The 20,153-nt window shown below is 38.6% G+C and overlaps 1 protein-coding gene and 1 pseudogene across 6 annotated transcripts in view; both read left to right on the plus strand.

Annotated features, from left to right (window-relative positions):
- Positions 1-20,153, plus strand: part of AGBL3 (AGBL carboxypeptidase 3) — a 59,498-nt gene that overhangs the window by 24,620 nt on the left and 14,725 nt on the right. For 4 of the 6 annotated variants that reach the window (XM_013050250.2, XM_004741721.3, XM_004741718.3 and 1 more), the window contains exons 10-15: positions 1,824-1,924; positions 2,146-2,258; positions 3,109-3,175; positions 8,447-8,533; positions 11,740-11,797; positions 13,752-13,823. In XM_013050250.2, coding sequence (XP_012905704.1) covers positions 1,824-1,924; positions 2,146-2,258; positions 3,109-3,175; positions 8,447-8,533; positions 11,740-11,797; positions 13,752-13,823 — 498 coding nt within the window. Of the gene's footprint in view, positions 1-1,823; positions 1,925-2,145; positions 2,259-3,108; positions 3,179-8,446; positions 8,534-11,739; positions 11,798-13,751; positions 13,824-16,704; positions 17,005-20,153 lie in introns of those variants that run through there. The other 2 variants (XR_006601413.1, XR_006601414.1) reach the window with 2 other exon arrangements.
- On the plus strand, positions 17,967-19,069 carry LOC123387048 (annotated as a pseudogene).

The raw sequence follows: 20,153 nt of genomic DNA on the forward strand, positions 1-20,153 counted from the left end.
TTCTCATTCACGGCTCCCAGAGCTTTAAGCCAAGGAAGGTTTTTTTTTTTTCCAAGATTTTATTTATGTATTTGACAGAGACACAGCAAGAGAGGGAACACAAGCAGGGTGAGTAGGGGAAGGAGAAGCAGGCTCCCTGCCGACCAGGGAGCCCTATGCGGGGCTCATTCCCAGGACCCTGGGAACATGATCTGAGCCAAAGGCAGACTCTTAACAACTGAGCCATCCAGGTGCCCCTAAAGAAACCTTTTTTAATGTGATACTAATAAAGTGGATAATGTGATAGTGGGCACTTTCTTACCACTTACATGCATGCTGGTTTCCAAGTGCTTCTATATATAGGATGAACAAACTATACCACTCTGTGTATCTCCATCTCACCATTTCCCTTTGCTTAGGAACCAAAGTGTTAGACTGTAGCTAGAATACCCAGTTGGTTATTTAATGATCTAATATTTAATTGCTTTTGCTTTTAAGAAGTCCTTACAGGGCGCCTGGGTGGCTCAGTGGTTAAGCCGCTGCCTTCAGCTCAGGTCATGATCTCAGAGTCCTGGGATCAAGTCCCGCATCGGGCTCTCTGCTCAGCAGAGAGCCTGCTTCCCTCTCTCTCTGCCTGCCTCTCCATCTACTTGTGATTTCTCTCTGTCAAATAAATAAATAAAATGTTAAAAAAAAAAAAAAAAAAAAAAAGAAGTCCTTACAGATGACTCACGATTTCAACAAAAAGCAATGCTCATGCTTAAAATACTAGGATAGAAATGTTTTTGGTGGATTTGCTATTTACAAGTCAAAGTGGACTGGGTGTGTTGGAGGTTCTTTGAGAGAGTAAATATATATTTTAATGGAAGTACTTGGTTCCTTTAACTAAAAATAAAAGCATGCTCTCTAGTCCCATTTAAGAAATTTTTTTTTAAAGATTTTATTTATTTATTTGACAGAGAGATCACAAGTAGGCAGAGAGGCAGGCAGAGAGAGAGGGGGAAGCAGGCTCCCTGCTGAGCAGAGAGCCCAATGTGGGGCTCAATCCCAGGACCCTGAGACCATGACCTGAGCCCAAGGCAGAGGCTTAGCCCACTGGGCCACCCAGGCACCCCTCATTTAAGAAATCTTTTTTTTTTTTTTTTAAGATTTTATGTATTTATTTGACAGAGGTCACAAGTAATCAGAGAGGTAGGCAGAGGGGGAGAGGGAAACAGGCTCCCTTCTGAGCAGAGAGCCCCGAATTGGGGCTCCATCCCAGGACCCTGGGATCATGACCTGAGCCGAAGGCAGAGGCTTAACCCACTGAGCCATCCAGGCGCCCCTAAGAGATCTTTGAGTCACATCTAGTTGACCCTTAGAATACTCCATATTAAGAAAATTGTTACATTTTTAGAAAATTTATTGACTCAAAGGAAAGCGCTAGAAATCCACACATATATTTTCTGTCTTTTAAAGCACCTTGAAATTGATATAACACTATCTATGATGATGAAAACATTAAAATATTTACCCAAGTTTTTTCCTAAGTGATTATGAGTGTGTTTATAACTGGTAACCAAGTATTCCATAATTTCTTACTCAATTTTCTTCTGCCTTACAACATAGACTATTAAGTCAGTGTTAAGTAAGTGTTAAGTCAGCTTTCATCCAGATGTGGAGAGAAGAGGAAAGCAGTAAGGTGTTAAATGATCTTCCCCAGAGAAGAAAATCCAAAGGACAGGATATAGAATCATATCAGATGTTTTGTTTATTTATACTTTCTGTTTTACAATTTAAGCCCACCTGGTAAGGACAAATGATTAACTCATCCTCAATGGTGGATAAACTTATTAATGTTTTAGGTAATAAACGGGGCACTCATTTCAACACAAAAGACTTGGAGTCAATGGGATATCATTTTTGTGATTCTCTCTTGGACTATTGTGATCCAGACCGAACCAAGGTAAGCAAAGTCCATTTGGTAATGCATCAAACTCAAGTTTAGGAGATAACATAACCTAAGGGTCTAGGGCAGTTTTTTGTTTTGTTTTGTTTTAATATCCTAACAGTGTTTGAGGTTTCTGGTACTTGATGTCCCCATAGCTATTGTTCCAAGTGTCTATAAATATTCAATTCATTTAATTAGGAAATAGAGTTAATTTATAATTAATCATTTTCCCCTAGTATTATCAGTGCCTGAAAGAATTAGAAGAAATGGAAAAACATATAAACTTGGAAAAAATCCTTGAGGATTCAGATACTTCTCTGAAAGAAATGACACTGGATCTAGACTCTAGGTAAGCCAAGATGGCGGATAGAACACAATTTGTGCTGTGTTTCTGTGCTCTTTATAGTAACAGGAGGATATAAAATTCTCAGTCTCAACTGAAAATCCCAACTATAAGTGGAGGGAAATTTTTTCCACACATTTTACTTTGCTCCAACTTCATTAAGACTTCAGTTATTGACTTGAATAATATTAATTGAGCACCTATTATGTCCTGTACATGAAAGACATACTCAAATTGTTTTTAATGCTGACATTACCCACAGAGAATTGACGCATTTATAGAGATGTCACATACATACTCTAAATCAGCAAATAATAAATGCAAAATTTAATGCAAAGGAAATGTTGGAAGAATGAAGGTGCTAATTTTGTATAGTTTCCTATAGGAAAAACAGAACAAATGTTTGATTCCTTTCCTTTATTTATAAATTTTCAGGCTTTGATTAGTGCCCCTGCACCTCCAGAGGTGACTAATAAGTTTGTTTGTGGCAGGAAAGTATCATTTTGAACTCATGGTTTTGTTTCTATTTGATGTGTTCCAATTTCAGTCGTTTTTCTTCTAATACTCTGAGATGCCTAGAACTATGACATCTACACTTTGTAATATTTACAAATTTATTTGTAATGTTTACCTTTGTAAACATTCTTCTTAAAATTAGAACATTTCTACCATTCCAATAATATTGTAAAAACAACAGCTAAAATTTTAAAATGCCACCAAAATATTGTTTATTATTTTTTAATACTCATAATATAGATCAAATTAATAAATTGGTCATTGTAAATTTGAATAAATATGAATAATAATGAAAATAACATAATAATTATTATATCAAAGTTATTATTCTTTTTTGCAGTAGCCGAGGCTCTGACAGTTCAGAATCCAATGAGTCTCAGACTTATCTTCTCAAGTTGACTTCTCAGGTATGATTAAGAATCTCTGCCTGTGGTATGGATATATTGAATAGGTACTCTTATTGTGAGTAACAATCAGACAAAAATACGCTTGCAGTTGCATAATTATTGTATAGCAGTAACTGTTACTTCCTGATTAGATGACATTATCTCTAAATCATAGAATTTTCTATCCTTAGGATTTGTAAACCCTTACTCTAAAGATCCAGAGAAGGACCTTCTCAAAAGCCACATCACCTGTAAATGAGAGTTAACATAAGTAGCATAACATAACATACATCACCTGACTACAAATTCAGTGTTCATTTATTCTTTTATTTAACAACTATATATTGAGCTTCAGCTGTGTGTTGGGCATAGAGCAGTGGAAAAAAAAAATGAGACAAAAATCTTCTTTCATTGCTTTTATTCTAGTTGGTGGAAATAAATGATGAGAAATAAGTAAAATATTTGCTGTATCAGGTCATGGTAAGTGCCTAAGAAGGAAATTAGAAGAGAAGGAGGAGGGAGTTCAAGGGGTGGCACATACTGAAAGTTTATGCCCCTGCCACATACACAGGTTGAAACCCTGACCCTCAGTGTGGTGGTATTAGGAGGTGACTAAGACAAACTAAGACACTACTCTCTTAGGACCGAGTGTGGGATGCTGCTCTAACAAATATCTAAAAATGTGGTGCTGGCTTTGGAACTGGATAATGGGTAGAGGCTGGTAGAGTTTTGAAGTGCATGTTACAAAATGCTGATATTGCCATGAAAGAACTTCCAAAGGTGACTCTGGTAAGGGCTCAGGAAGGAAAGAAGGGGAACAAGTTTCCGTCTTCTTAAAGAATACACAGATGATCATGTACAGAACCTTGGTAAAAATGTGATTATTAAAGGTAATTTTCATGAAGTCTCAGAAACAAACATGTTATTGCCTGATGGAGAAAATTTTAATCCTGACTATAAAATGGTAAAAAATCTGGCTGAATTGTGTTTGTGTTCTATTGTTTGGAAGATAGAACTTGTGAGTGATAAAATTGGATATTTAGCTGAAAAGATTTCTTTGTAAAGTGTTGAAGAGCAGCTTGATTCCTTCTGACTGCTTATAGTGAAATACAAGGAGAGATAAGAAGGAATTGTTAAGCCAAGAGGAACCAGAGAGTGAAGATTTAAGAAGTTCTCAGCCTGCAATATTACAAAAAATAGGAACGTGTGTTCAGAAGAGAAGAGTGAGGGTGTGAAGATCAAATAATTGTTAAGCAGGTTAGTGTGAGTGTGTGAACCACAGAACTAAACTAATCAGCCACCCCATCAGGAAAACTGCCAGTTTGAACTAAAGCAGTGAGAGAGAGGACAGAATGAAGGCAGGGTTTACAATACGGTACCATAGGTCTATTTGCAAAAGCGCAATGTTCTGCAAGACAAGAGGGAAAAAAAGGCCTCAAAGGTAACTAAGAGATCATTCAGGCCACCACCACCTAGATTTCAACAAGCTAGAGGATGAATGGCCTTTAATAGAGGCCATGGAGGCAGGCTGCCTGGAGCCACGGGCCGCATCATGGGCAGTGCCCTGGCAGAGAGCCGCACAGAGCAGCGCCCTGCCGAGCTGCAGGACGATGTCACCATCCCAGTGGGTCCAGGTGACAGAGCATTGAGCCAGAGAGGATGAGTGTTGAGCCCTAAGATCTTGTTGAGTTTGCCTTGCCAGATTTTGAGTTTATTTGGGATCCATCACGCTCTCTTTCTTTTCTGACTCCCCCTTTGGGAATGTCTGTCCTGTGCTATCCCTCTACTGTATTTTGGAAACACATAACTTGGAGTGGAATGGGATAGGATGGAATGAATGTATTTTTCAGGAGAGAAGGACTTGAATTTGGTGAGCCCAGGGACAGAATGCTATACGTGAATATTTCTATTCATATGTTGAAATTATAATGCCCAGTATGATGCTGCTAGAAGGTGGGCCTTTTGGGAGGTGATTAGGCCATGAGGGCAGAGCTCTCTGGGTGATTTAGTGCCTCATGAAAGAGGCTCCAGAGAGATCCCTAACCCCTTCTACCACATAAGGATACAATAGGAGGTCTGTGGCCCAAAAGAATGCACTCACCTGACCATATTGCCACAATGGTCTCAACCCTTCCCCTGGAGAACTATGAGAAATAAATTTCCTTTATTTGAAGCCAACCACTCTGTGGTATTTTGTTATAGCAGCTGAATGGAATTAAGACACATGTATTAGTTCTCTATTCCTGAGTAACAAATTACCGCAAGCAGCAGCTTAAAACTTTGCAGACACTTATCATCACAGTTTCTGTGAGGCAGGGCTTCGGGAGTGGCTTCGCTGGATGCTTCTGTCTAAGGTCTCTCAAAAGAGGGTAGTGAAGGTGTTGTTGTATTTCAAGCTATGGTCTCATCTGAAGGCCTGAGGAAGGATACACTTTTAATCAACACTTACATAATTGTTGACAAAATTCAGTTCTTCGGAGGCTGTTGGGCTAACGACCTCAGTCCCTTATTGGCTGTTGACCTTCAGTGTCACGTCCAATAAATCATGGCCAAATTCAGTGTTGTTAAGTTTCGTCCTTTTTTTTTTTCTAAGACTTTTATCCTTTTAGGTCTTACATTTATGCTCTTAATCTATTTTGAGTTAATTTTTTGTTTGGTATTTGGTTAAGGGTCCAATTTCATTCTTTTGCAAGTGGATATCCAGTTTTCTGAGCACCATCTGTTGAAAAGATTGTCTTTCCCCCCATTGAGTGGTCCTGGAGCCCTTCTCAAAAACCATCTGATCATTTCTGCAATGATTTATTTATGGACTCTTTATTCTTTCTCTCTGATCTATATGTCTGTCTTTATGCCAATACCACACAGTTTTGATTACTGTAGGATTGTGGTAAGTTTTGAAATCAGAGAGTACAAGCCTTCCAGTTTTGTTCCTATTTGGAGTCCCTTGAGGATCCATATGAATATTAGGATGGATTTTTCTATTTCTGCAAAAAAAAAGAAAAAAGTCATTGGGATTTTGTTAAGGATTGGATTAAATCCGTAGCCTGCTTTGGGTAGTACTGATATTTTAATAATATTAAGGCTTCTGCTTCATGAACAAGAGATACAATTTAATCAATTTTATCTTCTTTAATTTCTTTCAGCAGTGTATTTTAATTTTCATTATATAGTTCTTTCACCTCCTTGATTAATTCCTAAGTATTTTATTCTTTTTGATGATATTGTACATGGAATTTTTTGTAATTTTCTTTTCAAATTATTCTTTGTGTATAAAAATGCAATTGATTTTTCTGTGTTGACTTTGTATTCTCCTCCATTGCTGATTTATTAGTTCAAACAGGTTTTTTATGGATTCTTTAGGGTTTTTAAAATATAAGATCATGTCATCTACAGAGATCATTTTCTTATTTTCCCATTGCAGTGCCTTTTCTTCAGTTTTCATGCTTAATTGCTCTGGCTAGAACTTCCAGTATTGTGCTGAATAGAAGTGATAAAAACAAACATCCTTTTAGGAAATTCTTTAAGTCTTCACCATTGAACACAATGTTAGCTGTAGGTTTTTCGTACATGGCTTTTATTGTGTTGAGGTAGCTTCCTAGGATGCCTTGTTTATTGGGATTTTTTTTGTAATGATGAAAGGGTGTTGAATTTTGTCAATTGCCTTTTCTGCATCAATTGAGATAATCATATGGTGTTTTACTTTGATCGACTTGGTATGTTGAGCCATCCTTACATTCAGGAATAATTCCTATTTGGTCACTGTGTACAATCCTTCTAATATGCTGCTGAATTTAATTTGCTAGTCTTTTGTTGAGGATTTTTTGTATTAATTTTCATGAGATGCTGGTCTTTGATTTTTCTTGAAGTGTCTGTCTGGCTTTAGTAGTAGAATAATACTGGCCTCATAGTCTGAATTAGTAGAGTTCCCTCCTCTTCAGTTTCTTAGAAAAGTTTGAGGAGGACTGGTACTAGTTCCTCTTTAAATGTTTGCTAGAATCCTCCCATGAAGGCATCAGGTCTAGGGTTTGTTCTTGCTGGGGGATTTTTGATTACTGATGCAATCTCCTTATAGTTATTCATCTGTTCATATTTTCTATCTCTTTGTAATATAGTCTTGCTAGGTTTTGTGTTTCTAGGAATTTGTTCTTTCATCTAGGTTATCTAATTTGTTGGTATATAACTTAAGAAGTCTTAATAGATTTTAAAAGATAGCTGTCTTATAGTGCATCTTCTCTGATCACAACAGGATGAAACTGCATTAATAACTTTTTTCTTTAAATGTATTAATCTCTTAAATTATATGGGGGGAAAGTGCTCTTTAAAAGCATTGTTACAAAAATAAACTAGCTTTTATAATTCCTCGTGTTGTTACCTTGAGATCCAGTGTGTTTTCATTTCACCTTGCAGGATACCCTTGAACTTTTCTTGCAGGATGTGTCTAGTGGTCACAAAGAAAAGCTGAGAGAGTTCATCTGGGAATATCTTAATTTTTTCATAGCTTTTGAAGGACAATTATGCCATTTTTTAAGCATTTTGAATATGTTGGTACACTATCTTTTGGCCTCCAAAGTTTCTGATGAGAAATCTAATAAACTTTTTTTTAAAAAAGACTTATTTATCTTAGAAAGACAGAGCATGCAAGAGGAGGGGCAGAGGGAAAGAATCTTCAAGCAGACTCTGTGCTGAGCACGGAGCCTGACACAGAGCTCAACCTCATCACCCTAAGATCATGACTTGAGCTGAAACCAAGTGTCTGAGGCTTAACCAACTGAGCCACCCTGGTGCCCTGAGAAATCTAATAATCTTTTTGTGGATTCTTGTATGTAATAATTTGCTTTTCCCTTGCTACTTTCAAGATTCTCTTTATCTTTGAAAGTTTGATTATAATGTATCTCCTCATAGGTTTCTGAGTTCATCTTGGAGTTCATTGAGCTTGGATATTTACATTCATGTCTTTCATCAAATTTAGGAAATTTTCAGACATTATTTCTTCACTTAGTGGCATTTCTGGGTTGCTGGTTTCTCCAGCTCTAAAGCTGGGATGTCTGAAGCAAAAACAAAACAGAGGATCTACTCACCATCCTGCTACTCCTCTGCTCCTGAGGTCCCTAACCAGTCTGCCGCCTTTGTTCCACTTTTTAGAGCCTCTTATGTTTAGTTTTTCTATAATACCCAGGGTTTTTAGCTGTACTTAGAGGAATAGAACTGGAAGTCTCAAGATAGTTTTATATTTGCATATATATGGTCTTTGATGTGTTAAATATTAATTTTAAATATGACTCTTATATTTAGATAAAAAACAAGAAAAAACACCTGAAAACAAAGAAGGAAAGAAATTCTTCCATAGCAAGTCATCAGAACACCAGAGAAGAGCAAGAGGTACGCACTGATCTGGTTATTAACAGTTTTTGAAAAAATGGTTGCAGGAGAACGGCAAGTCATTTCTTGTTATACTTCCTGTACCCTAATTCTCCCCTCCACGGGAAAAGTCAGTGATTAAAACTTCGCTCATATTATTTGCTCTTTATAAAAACACAAAAGAATTTTGATAAGAGGTGGGTTTTCTTAAGGTACTATATTTAAATCACTTAGTTTACTCTGAGAAGTATTTGAGGCATCTTACAAAGATACATCTAGGATAGAAATTAAAACTAAGAAAGCTAATTGAAATGAAGAAAAATTAAATGGCAGTACAAAGGTGTAGGAATAAATGATGTTGCAATATCGATTTCCTTCATGACAGCATAAGGAGCTCTGCAGATCCATTCATCCAGCAAAAATTGGTGATACTGGGTGCCTGGGTGGCTCAGTGGGTTAAAGCCTCTGCCTTTGGCTCAGGTCATGATCCCAGGATCCTGGGATCAAGTCCCACATTGGGCTCTCTGCTCAGCGGGGAGCCTGCTTCCTCCTCTCTCTCTCTGCCTGCCTCTCTGCCTACTTGTGATCTCTCTCTTTAAAAAAAAAAAAAAAAAATTGGTGATACTCACACACACACACACAACCATTTAAAGTTTCTGGAAGGTGCCCTAAGGCAAACAGCAAATGAAAAAACACCTATTTGTGAAAATCTACTAAAACTTGATAAAAAGAAAACATCAAGAGCCTGTGGTATTTGAATCAAGATCTTCCCTACCCGCCAGTGCAGCCAAGAACACAGGGCCCCCTCTCTCCACAGATGCCAGTCCGAGGGCTATCTTCCCAAGGAGGGCAGGGCATCAGTATTTCATATCCTGCCTCCAGCTCCCTGTTGTTGAGGTGAAGTTCCAGGTGCCTGCAGCCAACGAGGCGGGGTGGGTGGGGCTCCCTTCTACCCAGGCCCCATTCATGAAACAGAGATTCTGCTGGGAGTGCCACATTACATATTTTGGCCCCAACTGCCCTTGCCTTGGCTTATAAAATGGTGATTCCACCCCAGAAGAGGCCAATACAGAAGAGCTGAGACTACTGCCCTCTTTCTACCTGCAGCTCAGCAACTAAAGTGGGTGTCACTGAGAGAAGAGTGCCATTGTCCCCACCCCCAGCTCCAGACACACTCAGGTCAGAAATTTTGCCTTTGGGGAGAACCAGACAAAAACACATAGCCTTTTTTTTTTTAAAGATTTTATTTATTTGACAGAGATCGCAAGTAGGCAGAGAGAGAGAGAGGAGGAGGAAACAAAACAGGCTCCCCGCAGAGCAAAGAGCCCAATGTGGGGCTTGATCCCAGGATCCTGGGATCATGACCTGAGCCAAAGGCAGAGGCTTTAACCCACTGAGCCACCCAGGTGCCCCACAAATAGTGTTTTTTAAGAACTTTTTATTTTGAAAGAATTACATAGTCACAGGAAGTTGCAAAGAAATGTATGTACAGGACCTCTGCTGCAGCCTTTACTTCTCCTCCAGTGTTAACATCCTGCAGACATACCATATCGATGCCGTGAGCCTGACGCTGAAGCACTCCACAGTGTGCACGCACGTGTTTGCGTGCAGTAGTCCTCATAAATTCTTAATTCTAGTCTCACACACTGTTAAGAGTAATAGTGCATATTTTTACCAGGATACCTTATTTTTGTTTGTAAATTTTGCAGTCTAAGCAACATGAGTATGCTTGGGAGAGGGCCAAGATTATAAAAAAATTTCAGTAAACAAACTCTCTAATCAATATCAGTGTGTTAACTCATTTGCAGAACTCAATAACCAAAGTTAGATTTTGTTTGTGGGATTGTTTCTTATTGTTTTCTATGTAGATTTTGTGAGACGCATATATATTTACTTCTCTATGGGGCTCAATGTGGAGCACAATGTGGGACTCAATCCCATGACCCTGGGATCATGACCTCAGCCAAAGGCAGAAACATAACAAATGGCCACCCAGGAGCCCCTATTTTTAAGTTATTTTAAAGTATCCTAGTTAACTCTATTTCCTACCAGGCCATTCTCAATAATTGATTTGGAAGACTTTCTGCAGAACAGTTATGGATTATCATGGTTAGAATTAGGAGATCATGGTCCTAAGGACACTGGCCTGGTGATTTTCTGTAAAATGAATGTGGTAGTTTATTGCTTACATCATCATTTCAATCAAGGAAAGGGGGCTAAAAATGACAGAGTTCATCAAATCAAGTCTTATCATAAGTGAATTTTTCCAGCCTAATTTTACCTCTTATCTCTCCAAATTCTTGTGATTATATAATATTGCTGTTTTTAACTTTGTATTTTTTTCTAGAATATTTCCTTTCTCTGTGCCTTTAATAATCTAGTTTTGATTTCTATACTTTCATTTTCATAACGATCCTGTCAAATCTTTTGCTGCCAATTTTATCTACAAAGAAAGGAAGTTTAGTTTTTAACTCTCTTTCATAGTCCACTTTTCAACATGAGTTGATATGCATAGCGTGTTGGCAAAAAAATGTTGATGTTTTCAATATTTTTTTCCTTTCCGTTGCCCTTTTGGAAAATGTTTCATAATATCCACATAGCATAGATGCAGAAACAAGTTTGAAAAAAAATTTTTGAACAAAGTTTGGTCACATGATTTATAGACTATTCAGGATTTGTTGTCATAATTCTACGGTGTTTTATGTCTCATTTAGTCTAGCTGGGTCATTACAACCTTTTCAAGGTAGAAAACAATGTCATGTGTATGCTCTTACTACTCTGGACTTTGACAAGCTATGAAAAAGTATTTTTTATCTTTTTTAAACAAGGATAGTTTTGTAATCAATTATATACTTTCACACAATTTTATATATTTTTACTCATTTCATATTCTTACCCACATATTTATTCTCATTTCACTGAGATTATAATCATACATTTTTTGTCTCTTTCTCATTGTAAATAAATTCTATATGAAGTAAAAAAGATTTTTAACTCCCTTTAGTAGTGCCAAAATATCAGTATTTTCTTCTCATTGCTGTAGGAGAAAAGTGGTGTTATGAAAGGTATTAAGAGGTTCTGATTTAAGAGGCATTTTTGTCTACTCTAAACCTATGATAAAATGAGAAATGTTGAAAACTGTTATACCAAGGATGATACAGGAAATATACTGCATCTTCGTATTTATAACATAGTATTGTTTTCCTTTTGGTGCTGTGCTCCATTAGGCGTGTGATAAAGGACATTTAGTGCAAAGACACAGAGAATCAGATTCTGAAGTGAAAGGTAATGTTTTGCTTCTAAACAATTCATTCATTCAACGAACACTTTTTTGTGCCACCTCTTTGAGGTTGTCATTGTGCTTGGTGCTAGGGATATGAAGTAAGCTACACCATTTCTTACTCTCAGCAGCTCATTTTTAAAAGGGGGAGAAAAACAAGTAAACAAATGGACTGCAGTGTTACAGGTACAATGCCAGTATTCCACACTGGGCTCCTAGAGAGCACAGAGAAAGGAGTGGTCAACTACACCAGAGGGTTGGAGTGAGTGGCCATGAACTTGACGGATGTCTCTGATTTGAGAGGTTTTTCAGAATATAGGAATTTTAGGTTTAAAAAAAACCCTCATTTCTTAACTTAATAGGGGATGAGCTCAGGAGAGAAAATTATGGACTATTCATTTACTTCTACTGGAATCTGCTAAGTTGGATATGAATTTGACTCTATCTGCATTACTATTCATTTATACCACACTTATTTCCAAAAAAGGATCTGAGAGAACCTAATTAAAAATATATGTACATATATATATCCATTTAGTTTACGATCTGGCAGACTAACTAGAAATAGAAATGGGAATAATAACCACACCAAGGAAAGGGGGAAATTCTATTATAACTAATATGGCTTATTGACTTGAAATTTAACTACTCTTTCTCATAGTGATCATACAAGAAAATCACTTGTAATATATAACTTTAATATAGTCTTCTGTTGAAAGGGGAACCCTCCTACACTCTTGGTGGGAATGCAAGCTGGTGCAACCACTCTGGAAAACAGCATGGAGGTTCCTCAAAATGTTGAAAATAGAACTACCCTATGACTCAGCAATTGCACTACTGGGTATTTACCCTAAAGATACAAACGTAGTGATCCGAAGGGGCACGTGCACCCGAATGTTTACAGCAGCAATGTCTACAGTAGCCAAACTATGGAAAGAACCTAGATGTCCATCAACAGATGAATGGATAAAGAAGATGTGGTATATATACACAATGGAATGCTATGCAGCCATCAAAAGAAATGAAATCTTGCCATTTGCAACAACATGGATGGAACTATCATGCTTAGTGAAATAAGTCAATCGGAGAAAGACAACTATCATATGATCTCCCTGATATAGGAAATGGAGATGCAACATGGGGGGTTAAGGGGGTAGGAGAAGATTAAATGAAACAAGATGGAATTGGGAGGGAGACAAACCATAAGTGACTCTTAATCTCACAAAACAAACTGAGGGTTGTTGGGGGAGGGGGGTTGAAAGAAGGGGGGTGGGGTTATGGACATTGGGGAGGGTATGTGCTATGGTGAGTGCTGTGAAGTGTATAAACCTGGTGATTCACAGACCTGTACCCCTGGGGATAAAAATATATGTTTATAAAAAAAATATGGAAAAAAATATATAGTCTTCTTTTGAAAATTTAGTATCAAAAATTAGAACTGAAAAGCGCATTTTAACCTTTTTCTATGTCTGAGCACATATACTCCACGTTAATTAACTACAGAATGTTCATGTTGTTTTGCAACCTACATTTTCATTTAAAATTACAGTATATTATAAACTTCTATGTTATTAAATGGCGGCAAAGTATTCCATTGTATTAGTGAACCTTAAATTTACCTACCTCCCTTGTTAAACTTTTCTTTTGCTTCTTTTCTGTTATGATAATGAAGACCTTATAACTCTACTTGTGTACATTCTTATTTATGATAGACTCCTAGAAAGGAATTGCTGACCCAAAGGGTATGAACATTTTTTAGACTTTAACAATAAAGAGCAAAAATGCAACAAAAATTCATATGGGAGAACCGTTTGCATTAGTTTATTATTTATAGAAAAACTATAAATAGCTAAACTATTTACCTGTTCTAGCCTTTTTGTTTAAAAAAAGAAAAAATATGAAGTGTAAAAGATTCAAATTATTTTCATGCTACTAATGATCTTTTGTCATCTTTTCTAGATATAAAGGCAAATGTATCAGATGATTGTATATTTGATTATTTCAGAAGATCATTTCCTAATCAAGATTTGGGTGAGTAAACTGGGAATATAGGCAGTAACTCCTAGTTTCCTAGCCGTGGTTGAAGTTGGCAGAGTTCTTTTTTTTTTTTTCCCAAGATTTTATTTATTTATTTGACAGATACAGGGAGACAGAGAACACAAGCAAGGGCAGAGGGAGAGGGAGAAGCAGGCTCCCCACTGAGCAGGGAGCCCAATGTGGGGCTTGACCTGAGCAGAAGCCAGATGTTTAATGACTGAGCCACCCAGGCACCCCACAGTCCCAGGACTTCCATTAGCACCCCCAAAATCACATTTAAATGCCACATCCCTTTATTCTCTTTCAATATGGAATAGCCACTTAGCCTTTCTTTGTCATGCACAGCCCTGGCATTTTTGAAGGTCAAGGGCCTGTTGTCTTATACAATGTTTGGTTTTAAAGTTTTAATGCACTCAAGAGTTACCTGGGAAGTTTATGGAAACCCCAGCTTCTGAGTCTGAGCTGGTCTTTGTTGTTAGCCCCTGAATCACGTTTTTATAAGATACTTGATAATTCTGATGCTGGCAATTTGCAGGCCATACTTAGTGACTTGCCACTTTAGGAGCTATCTTGAGAGATGGTGAAAGGCCAGACGGTTAGGACCTAGCCCCTCAAACCCTTCTTCATCCTGCATAGCTTTCTTTCGACACTGTTCTGTTCAAAAGAAAAAGATTTTCTGACAACCACTTGCTACGGCATAGAAACCAAGTTCTAAAACATGACGTACTAGACTTCCAGTGACTTGGCTCCTGGCTACCTCTCCAGGTCTACCTCTTGCCTTCCTCGGCCTTTCACTTTTAGACCTCAGCAAAGATGATCTTCTTGTAGCCTCAGAATAGATCCATCTTACCACTGTGCTTTTTCTCCTGTTGTCTTCTCTGCCTGAAACATATTAAATTTTAGTAAGGCATCAAATTCTAGTAAGGCTCATATAGAGTTCATTTTAAGAAGAGTTAGAAAGATTGAGTGATACTGATGTACACAAACGGTTCTGCTTGTTCAGAAAACTGGATCAAATCCAGCCTGGAAATCTCGGGGAATGTTTTCTTGAGAGAATTGATCCTTAAATTATGATGCAGTCTTAAATGACAAAGTTGGGCATTTAGCAGAGAGCAGAGAGTGACTTCCTTGAATTCTTAAAAAAAAAATTGGGGGGGCGGGGGTCCGTGGTTTTGTGGTCTTATATGTGAATTCTTTCCTTATTTGAGATATAATATGTCTGGGACTAGAAGTAACTCATTCAGAGCCTTTTGACTTCTGTCATCTCTTACCAATATTTATTCTCCCCTTTCTAGAGAGAATAAAACACTATTTGATAGAAAGATAGAAGCAACTTAGCTGAGGGATTCTGCTTTGTCATCCATCAGGATGATGATTGTTAAAATAATCCCAGCAGAACAGATTTAAACATTCTTTGATATATAAGTAAAATTTACACCTTGTCAATATCTATTCATGTCTTAACTTAGTCTTTTAACCTTCCTGACACTGTTCTTCTGTGTCTCAGCCACTCTCTTATCAGTCCTTGTTATGTAATCTCCTTGTCATGTTTCTTCATGTTCTTTTAAAAATCTGATGGTCATCTGCTTCCCAGAAGTCTCATGTTATACTGTCAAGTATTGTGCCAGATACTAGGATAAAGTAGAAATACAGTCTATTCTCAGTAAGGAGAGTGACAAGAGGCAACAGAAATATAATGTGATCAATGCTACGTGCTGTGTTATGGGATTATATAGGAGTTGTTTGGGGAAAGGGGAGTACCAGAGAAATTATCTCAAGAAAGACAACTGTTAGAATTCCAGGGTCCAAATGAATATATATATATATATATATATATATATATTTTGCCAAGATATGAATCTATTAAGAATTAGGACAAGGGACACCTGGGTGGCTCAGTGGGTTAAGCCTCTGCCTTCAGCCTAGGTCATGATCTCAGGGTCCTGGGATCGAGTCCCGCATTGGGCTCTCTGCTCAGCAGGGAGCCTGCTTCCCTCTCTCTCTCTCTGCCTGCCTCTCCGACTACTTGTGATTTCTCTCTGTCAAATAAATAAATAAAATCTTAAAAAAAAAAAAGGATTATACACAATGACCAAACAGAATTTACCTCAGAAATGTGAGACTGATTTAACATATGAGAAAATTAAACAATGTAGATTCCCAGGGAAGATGGTGGAGTACGAGGATCCTATGACCACGTCATCCCAAAGACAGAGCTAGGTAAAATAACCCAGAAAGTGACCCACAGACTGCAGAACAGACTCATGATAGCTAAGTGTAGAGAAGAGGACACATTCTTGTTCTACCCCACAAGAGGAGGGTAGGAAGGGCAGAGATGAGGCCGGGAGCTAAATGGACTGGTGGGACTATTAGCTACAGGGAGGAATGCCACAAAGATGGAAAGGGAAGAGTACCAGACCCGCACAGCAAGAACCCCAGGCCTGGAGAACCTGCAAGAAAACAAGAGGGGCATAATTTTGAGAGTTCTTAGAATCGGAAGAGCTTAATACCTGGAAATTTAAAAATCAGTGGGCTCAACTCTTGGGAGAGCCAGGACGGCAACAGGAAACTTCATCCCCTCCCCCCCCTTAAAGAAACAGCACAACATACAGCCCCACTGAGATACAGCATGAACACAGCAGTTTGAAAAACACATGGGATATATAGGAGGGAGATTTGTTTACTCATCTCAGAGTGTGTTCTAGAGGGGCAGGGATCTTTGGGAGACTTCTCCAGAAATAAAAGAACTAGCAGGTGCCATTTCCCTACCCCACCTACCAGCCTAGATACATGGACACCTGTGGGACACCATACAGTGCCAACACTCGTGACCTAACTTGCTAACAGTGTGCCCCACCCCCACATTCTCTTTCAGACGCACCCCTCCAAGCAGTCCTCAGCTCCACGTTGTCTCCCCCAGCAGACCTGCACAAACCTCCTAACTCCACGTGAACTGCCCCTCCAATTTACCACTGGCAGGAACCCACTTAAGGCAGTTCCACAGGCCTGGAAGGGTGCATGCAGCTATGAGAGACCAGCACCATTCCAAAGTGACTCCCACACACACCAGTCCACCTGCAGCCCTCGCAGTAGGCTGGGGCAGACATGTAGTCTGACAGCAGGTCACACCCACCAACCAAAGCTTCTCAGACAACACAGGGAAAGTGCCCAGCAGGTTGGTGCTACAGTATCTCTGGCAAATGCTTAGTTTGACTCCAACTCAAGCCCAAAGCAGTCCTTGATTAGCACACTGACAACACAGGATCAAAATGCTACCCACACTAGGCAAAGAGAGCCAATGCTGATGACTGCACTGGAGGCCAAAGTGACTCAACCATAATAGTAAGGTGCACAAAATACAAAAGATGAGATGCCCTTTAAGCACCAGGTTCTGGTGAGCAGGGGACATTGCATTATAGGGTACCACAAAACCTCTTCTTCACAGGCCACTACTTTGGAAAACAGGAGATATAGCTGACTTTCCTAACACCTAGAAACAGACACTGAGAATTATGTTCCAAATGAAAGAAAAGGACAGAATCACAGCAAGAGAACTAAACAAAATGGAGATGAATAAATGCTTGATAGAAAATTTAAAGTAATGGTCACAAAGATACTCAATGGACTTGTGAAAAGAGTGGAGGACCCCAGTGATACCCTAAACAAATAGATAGAAAGCCAATCAGAGATGAAGAACTCAATAACTGAAATTAAAAATATGTCAGTTGGAAAAAATAGTAGACTAGATGAGACAGAAGAATGGATCAGCATCCTGGAGAACAGTAATGGAAAGCAATCAAGCTGAATGAGAGAAAAACATAATAAAAATTGAAATCAGACTAAGAAAACTCAGTGACACCATCAGGTCTAATAATATTTGCATTATATGAATCCATAAGGAGAAGAGTGAGAAATGGGAGCAGAAAATATATTTGAAGAAATATCTGAAAACTTCCCAAATCTGAGAAAGAAAACAAAAATCCAGGTCCAGCAGGCTCAGAAAGACCCCAACAAAATCAACCCAAGGAGCTCCACACCAAGAGACATAGTAATAAAATAGGAAAAAGTTGTGACAACAAGAGAATTTTAAAAGTAGCAAGAGAGCTTTCTGCCTGTGGACGCCGCCGAGTAAGCATCGTTAAAGTCCCCCCTCCCACCGCCATCATGTCTAAGTCAGAGTCTCCCAAAGAGCCTGAACAGCTGCGGAAGCTCTTCATCGGAGGTCTGAGCTTTGAAACAACCGATGAGAGTCTGAGGAGCCATTTTGAGCAATGGGGAACACTTACGGACTGTGTGGTAATGAGAGAGCCGAACACCAAGCGCTCCAGAGGCTTTGGGTTTGTCACCTATGCCACTGTGGAGGAGGTGGATGCAGCCATGAATGCAAGGCCACACAAGGTGGATGGAAGAGTTGTGGAACCAAAGAGGGCTGTCTCAAGAGAAGATTCTCAAAGACCTGGTGCCCACTTAACTGTGAAAAAGATTTTTGTTGGTGGCATTAAAGAAGACACTGAAGAACATCATCTAAGAGATCATTTCGAACAGTATGGGAAAATCGAAGTGATTGAGATCATGACTGACCGAGGCAGTGGCAAAAAGAGGGGTTTTGCTTTTGTAACATTTGATGACCATGATTCTGTAGACAAGATTGTCATTCAAAAATACCATACTGTGAATGGCCACAACTGTGAAGTAAGGAAAGCGCTCTCTAAGCAAGAGATGGCTAGTGCTTCATCCAGCCAAAGAGGTCGAAGTGGTTCTGGAAACTTTGGTGGTGGTCGTGGAGGTGGTTTTGGTGGGAATGACAACTTTGGTCGCGGAGGAAACTTCAGTGGTCGAGGTGGCTTTGGTGGCAGTCGAGGTGGTGGTGGATATGGTGGCAGTGGGGATGGCTATAACGGATTTGGTTATGATGGAAGCAACTTTGGAGGTGGCGGAAGCTATAATGACGTTGGCAATTACAACCATCAATCCTCAGATTTTGGACCCATGAAAGGAGGCAATTTTGGAGGCAGAAGCTCTGGCCCTTATGGTGGTGGAGGCCAATACTTCGCCAAACCACGAAACCAAGGTGGCTATGGTGGTTCCAGCAGCAGCAGCAGCTATGGCAGTGGCAGAAGGTTTTAATTACTGCCAGGAAACAAAGCTTAGCAGGAGAGGAGAGCCAGAGAAGTGACAGGGAAGCTACAGGTTACAACAGATTTGTGAACTCAGCCAAGCACAGTGGTGGCAGGGCCTAGCTGCTACAAAGAAGACATGTTTTAGACAATACTCATGTGTATGGGCAAAAAAAACTCGAGGACTGTATTTGTGACTAATTGTATAACAGGTTATTTTAGTTTCTGTTCTGTGGAAAGTGTAAAGCATTCCAACAAAGGGTTTTAATGTAGATTTTTTTTTTTTTTGCACCCATGCTGTTGATTGCTAAATGTAATAGTCTGATCATGACGCTGAATAAATGTGTCTTAAAAAAAAAAAAAAAAGTAGCAAGAGAAAAAAATAATTACATACAAAGGAAACCCCAGAAGGCTACTAGCTGATTTTTCAGCAGAAACTTTGCAGGCCAGAAGAGATTGTCATACTATATTCAAAGTGCTAAGAGGACAAAATAATACTCTAGCAGCCAATAATAGTCTACCCAGCAAGGCCATCATTCACAATAAAAGAAGAGATAAAGAGTTTCCCAAATAAAAGTTAAAGGAATACATGATCCCAAAGCCAGCCTTACAAGAAATGCTAGAGGGTATTCTATGAGGGAAAGGAAAGACCATAAGCAGGAGTAAGAAAGTAGGAAGCACAACAGCAATAAAATTATATCTATAAAAAATCAGTCAAGGATTTCACTAAATGAAAGAATGTAAAACATGACACCATATACCTGGAATGGAAAGAGTAAAGAATGAGTTCAAAATTAAGCAACTATCAATTTAATATAGACTGCCATATATCTAAGATGTTATATAGAAAACTGACAGTAACCACAAGTCAAAAATCAGTGATACACAAAAAATAAAGAGGAATCCAGGTATCACTAAAGAAAGCCAGCAAATCATGTGAGAAGAGAGCAAAAGAAGAAAGGAATGGAGAACTACAAAATCGACCAAAAAACAAGTAACAAAATGGCAATAAGTACATACCTATCATAGTCACTTTGAATGTAAATGGACTATATGTGCCAATCAAAAGACATAGGGTGACAGAATGAATAAAAAGCAAGACCCATCTATATGCTGCCTACAAGAGATTTGTTTAGACCTAAACATACATGCACATTGAAAGTGAAGGAATGGAAAAATATTTACCATGCAAATGGAAGTGAAAAGA

This window comes from Mustela putorius, unplaced genomic scaffold (genome assembly GCF_011764305.1).
Source record: "Mustela putorius furo isolate JIRA1106 unplaced genomic scaffold, ASM1176430v1.1 tig00003845_pilon_pilon_pilon, whole genome shotgun sequence".
NCBI lineage: Eukaryota > Metazoa > Chordata > Mammalia > Carnivora > Mustelidae > Mustela > Mustela putorius.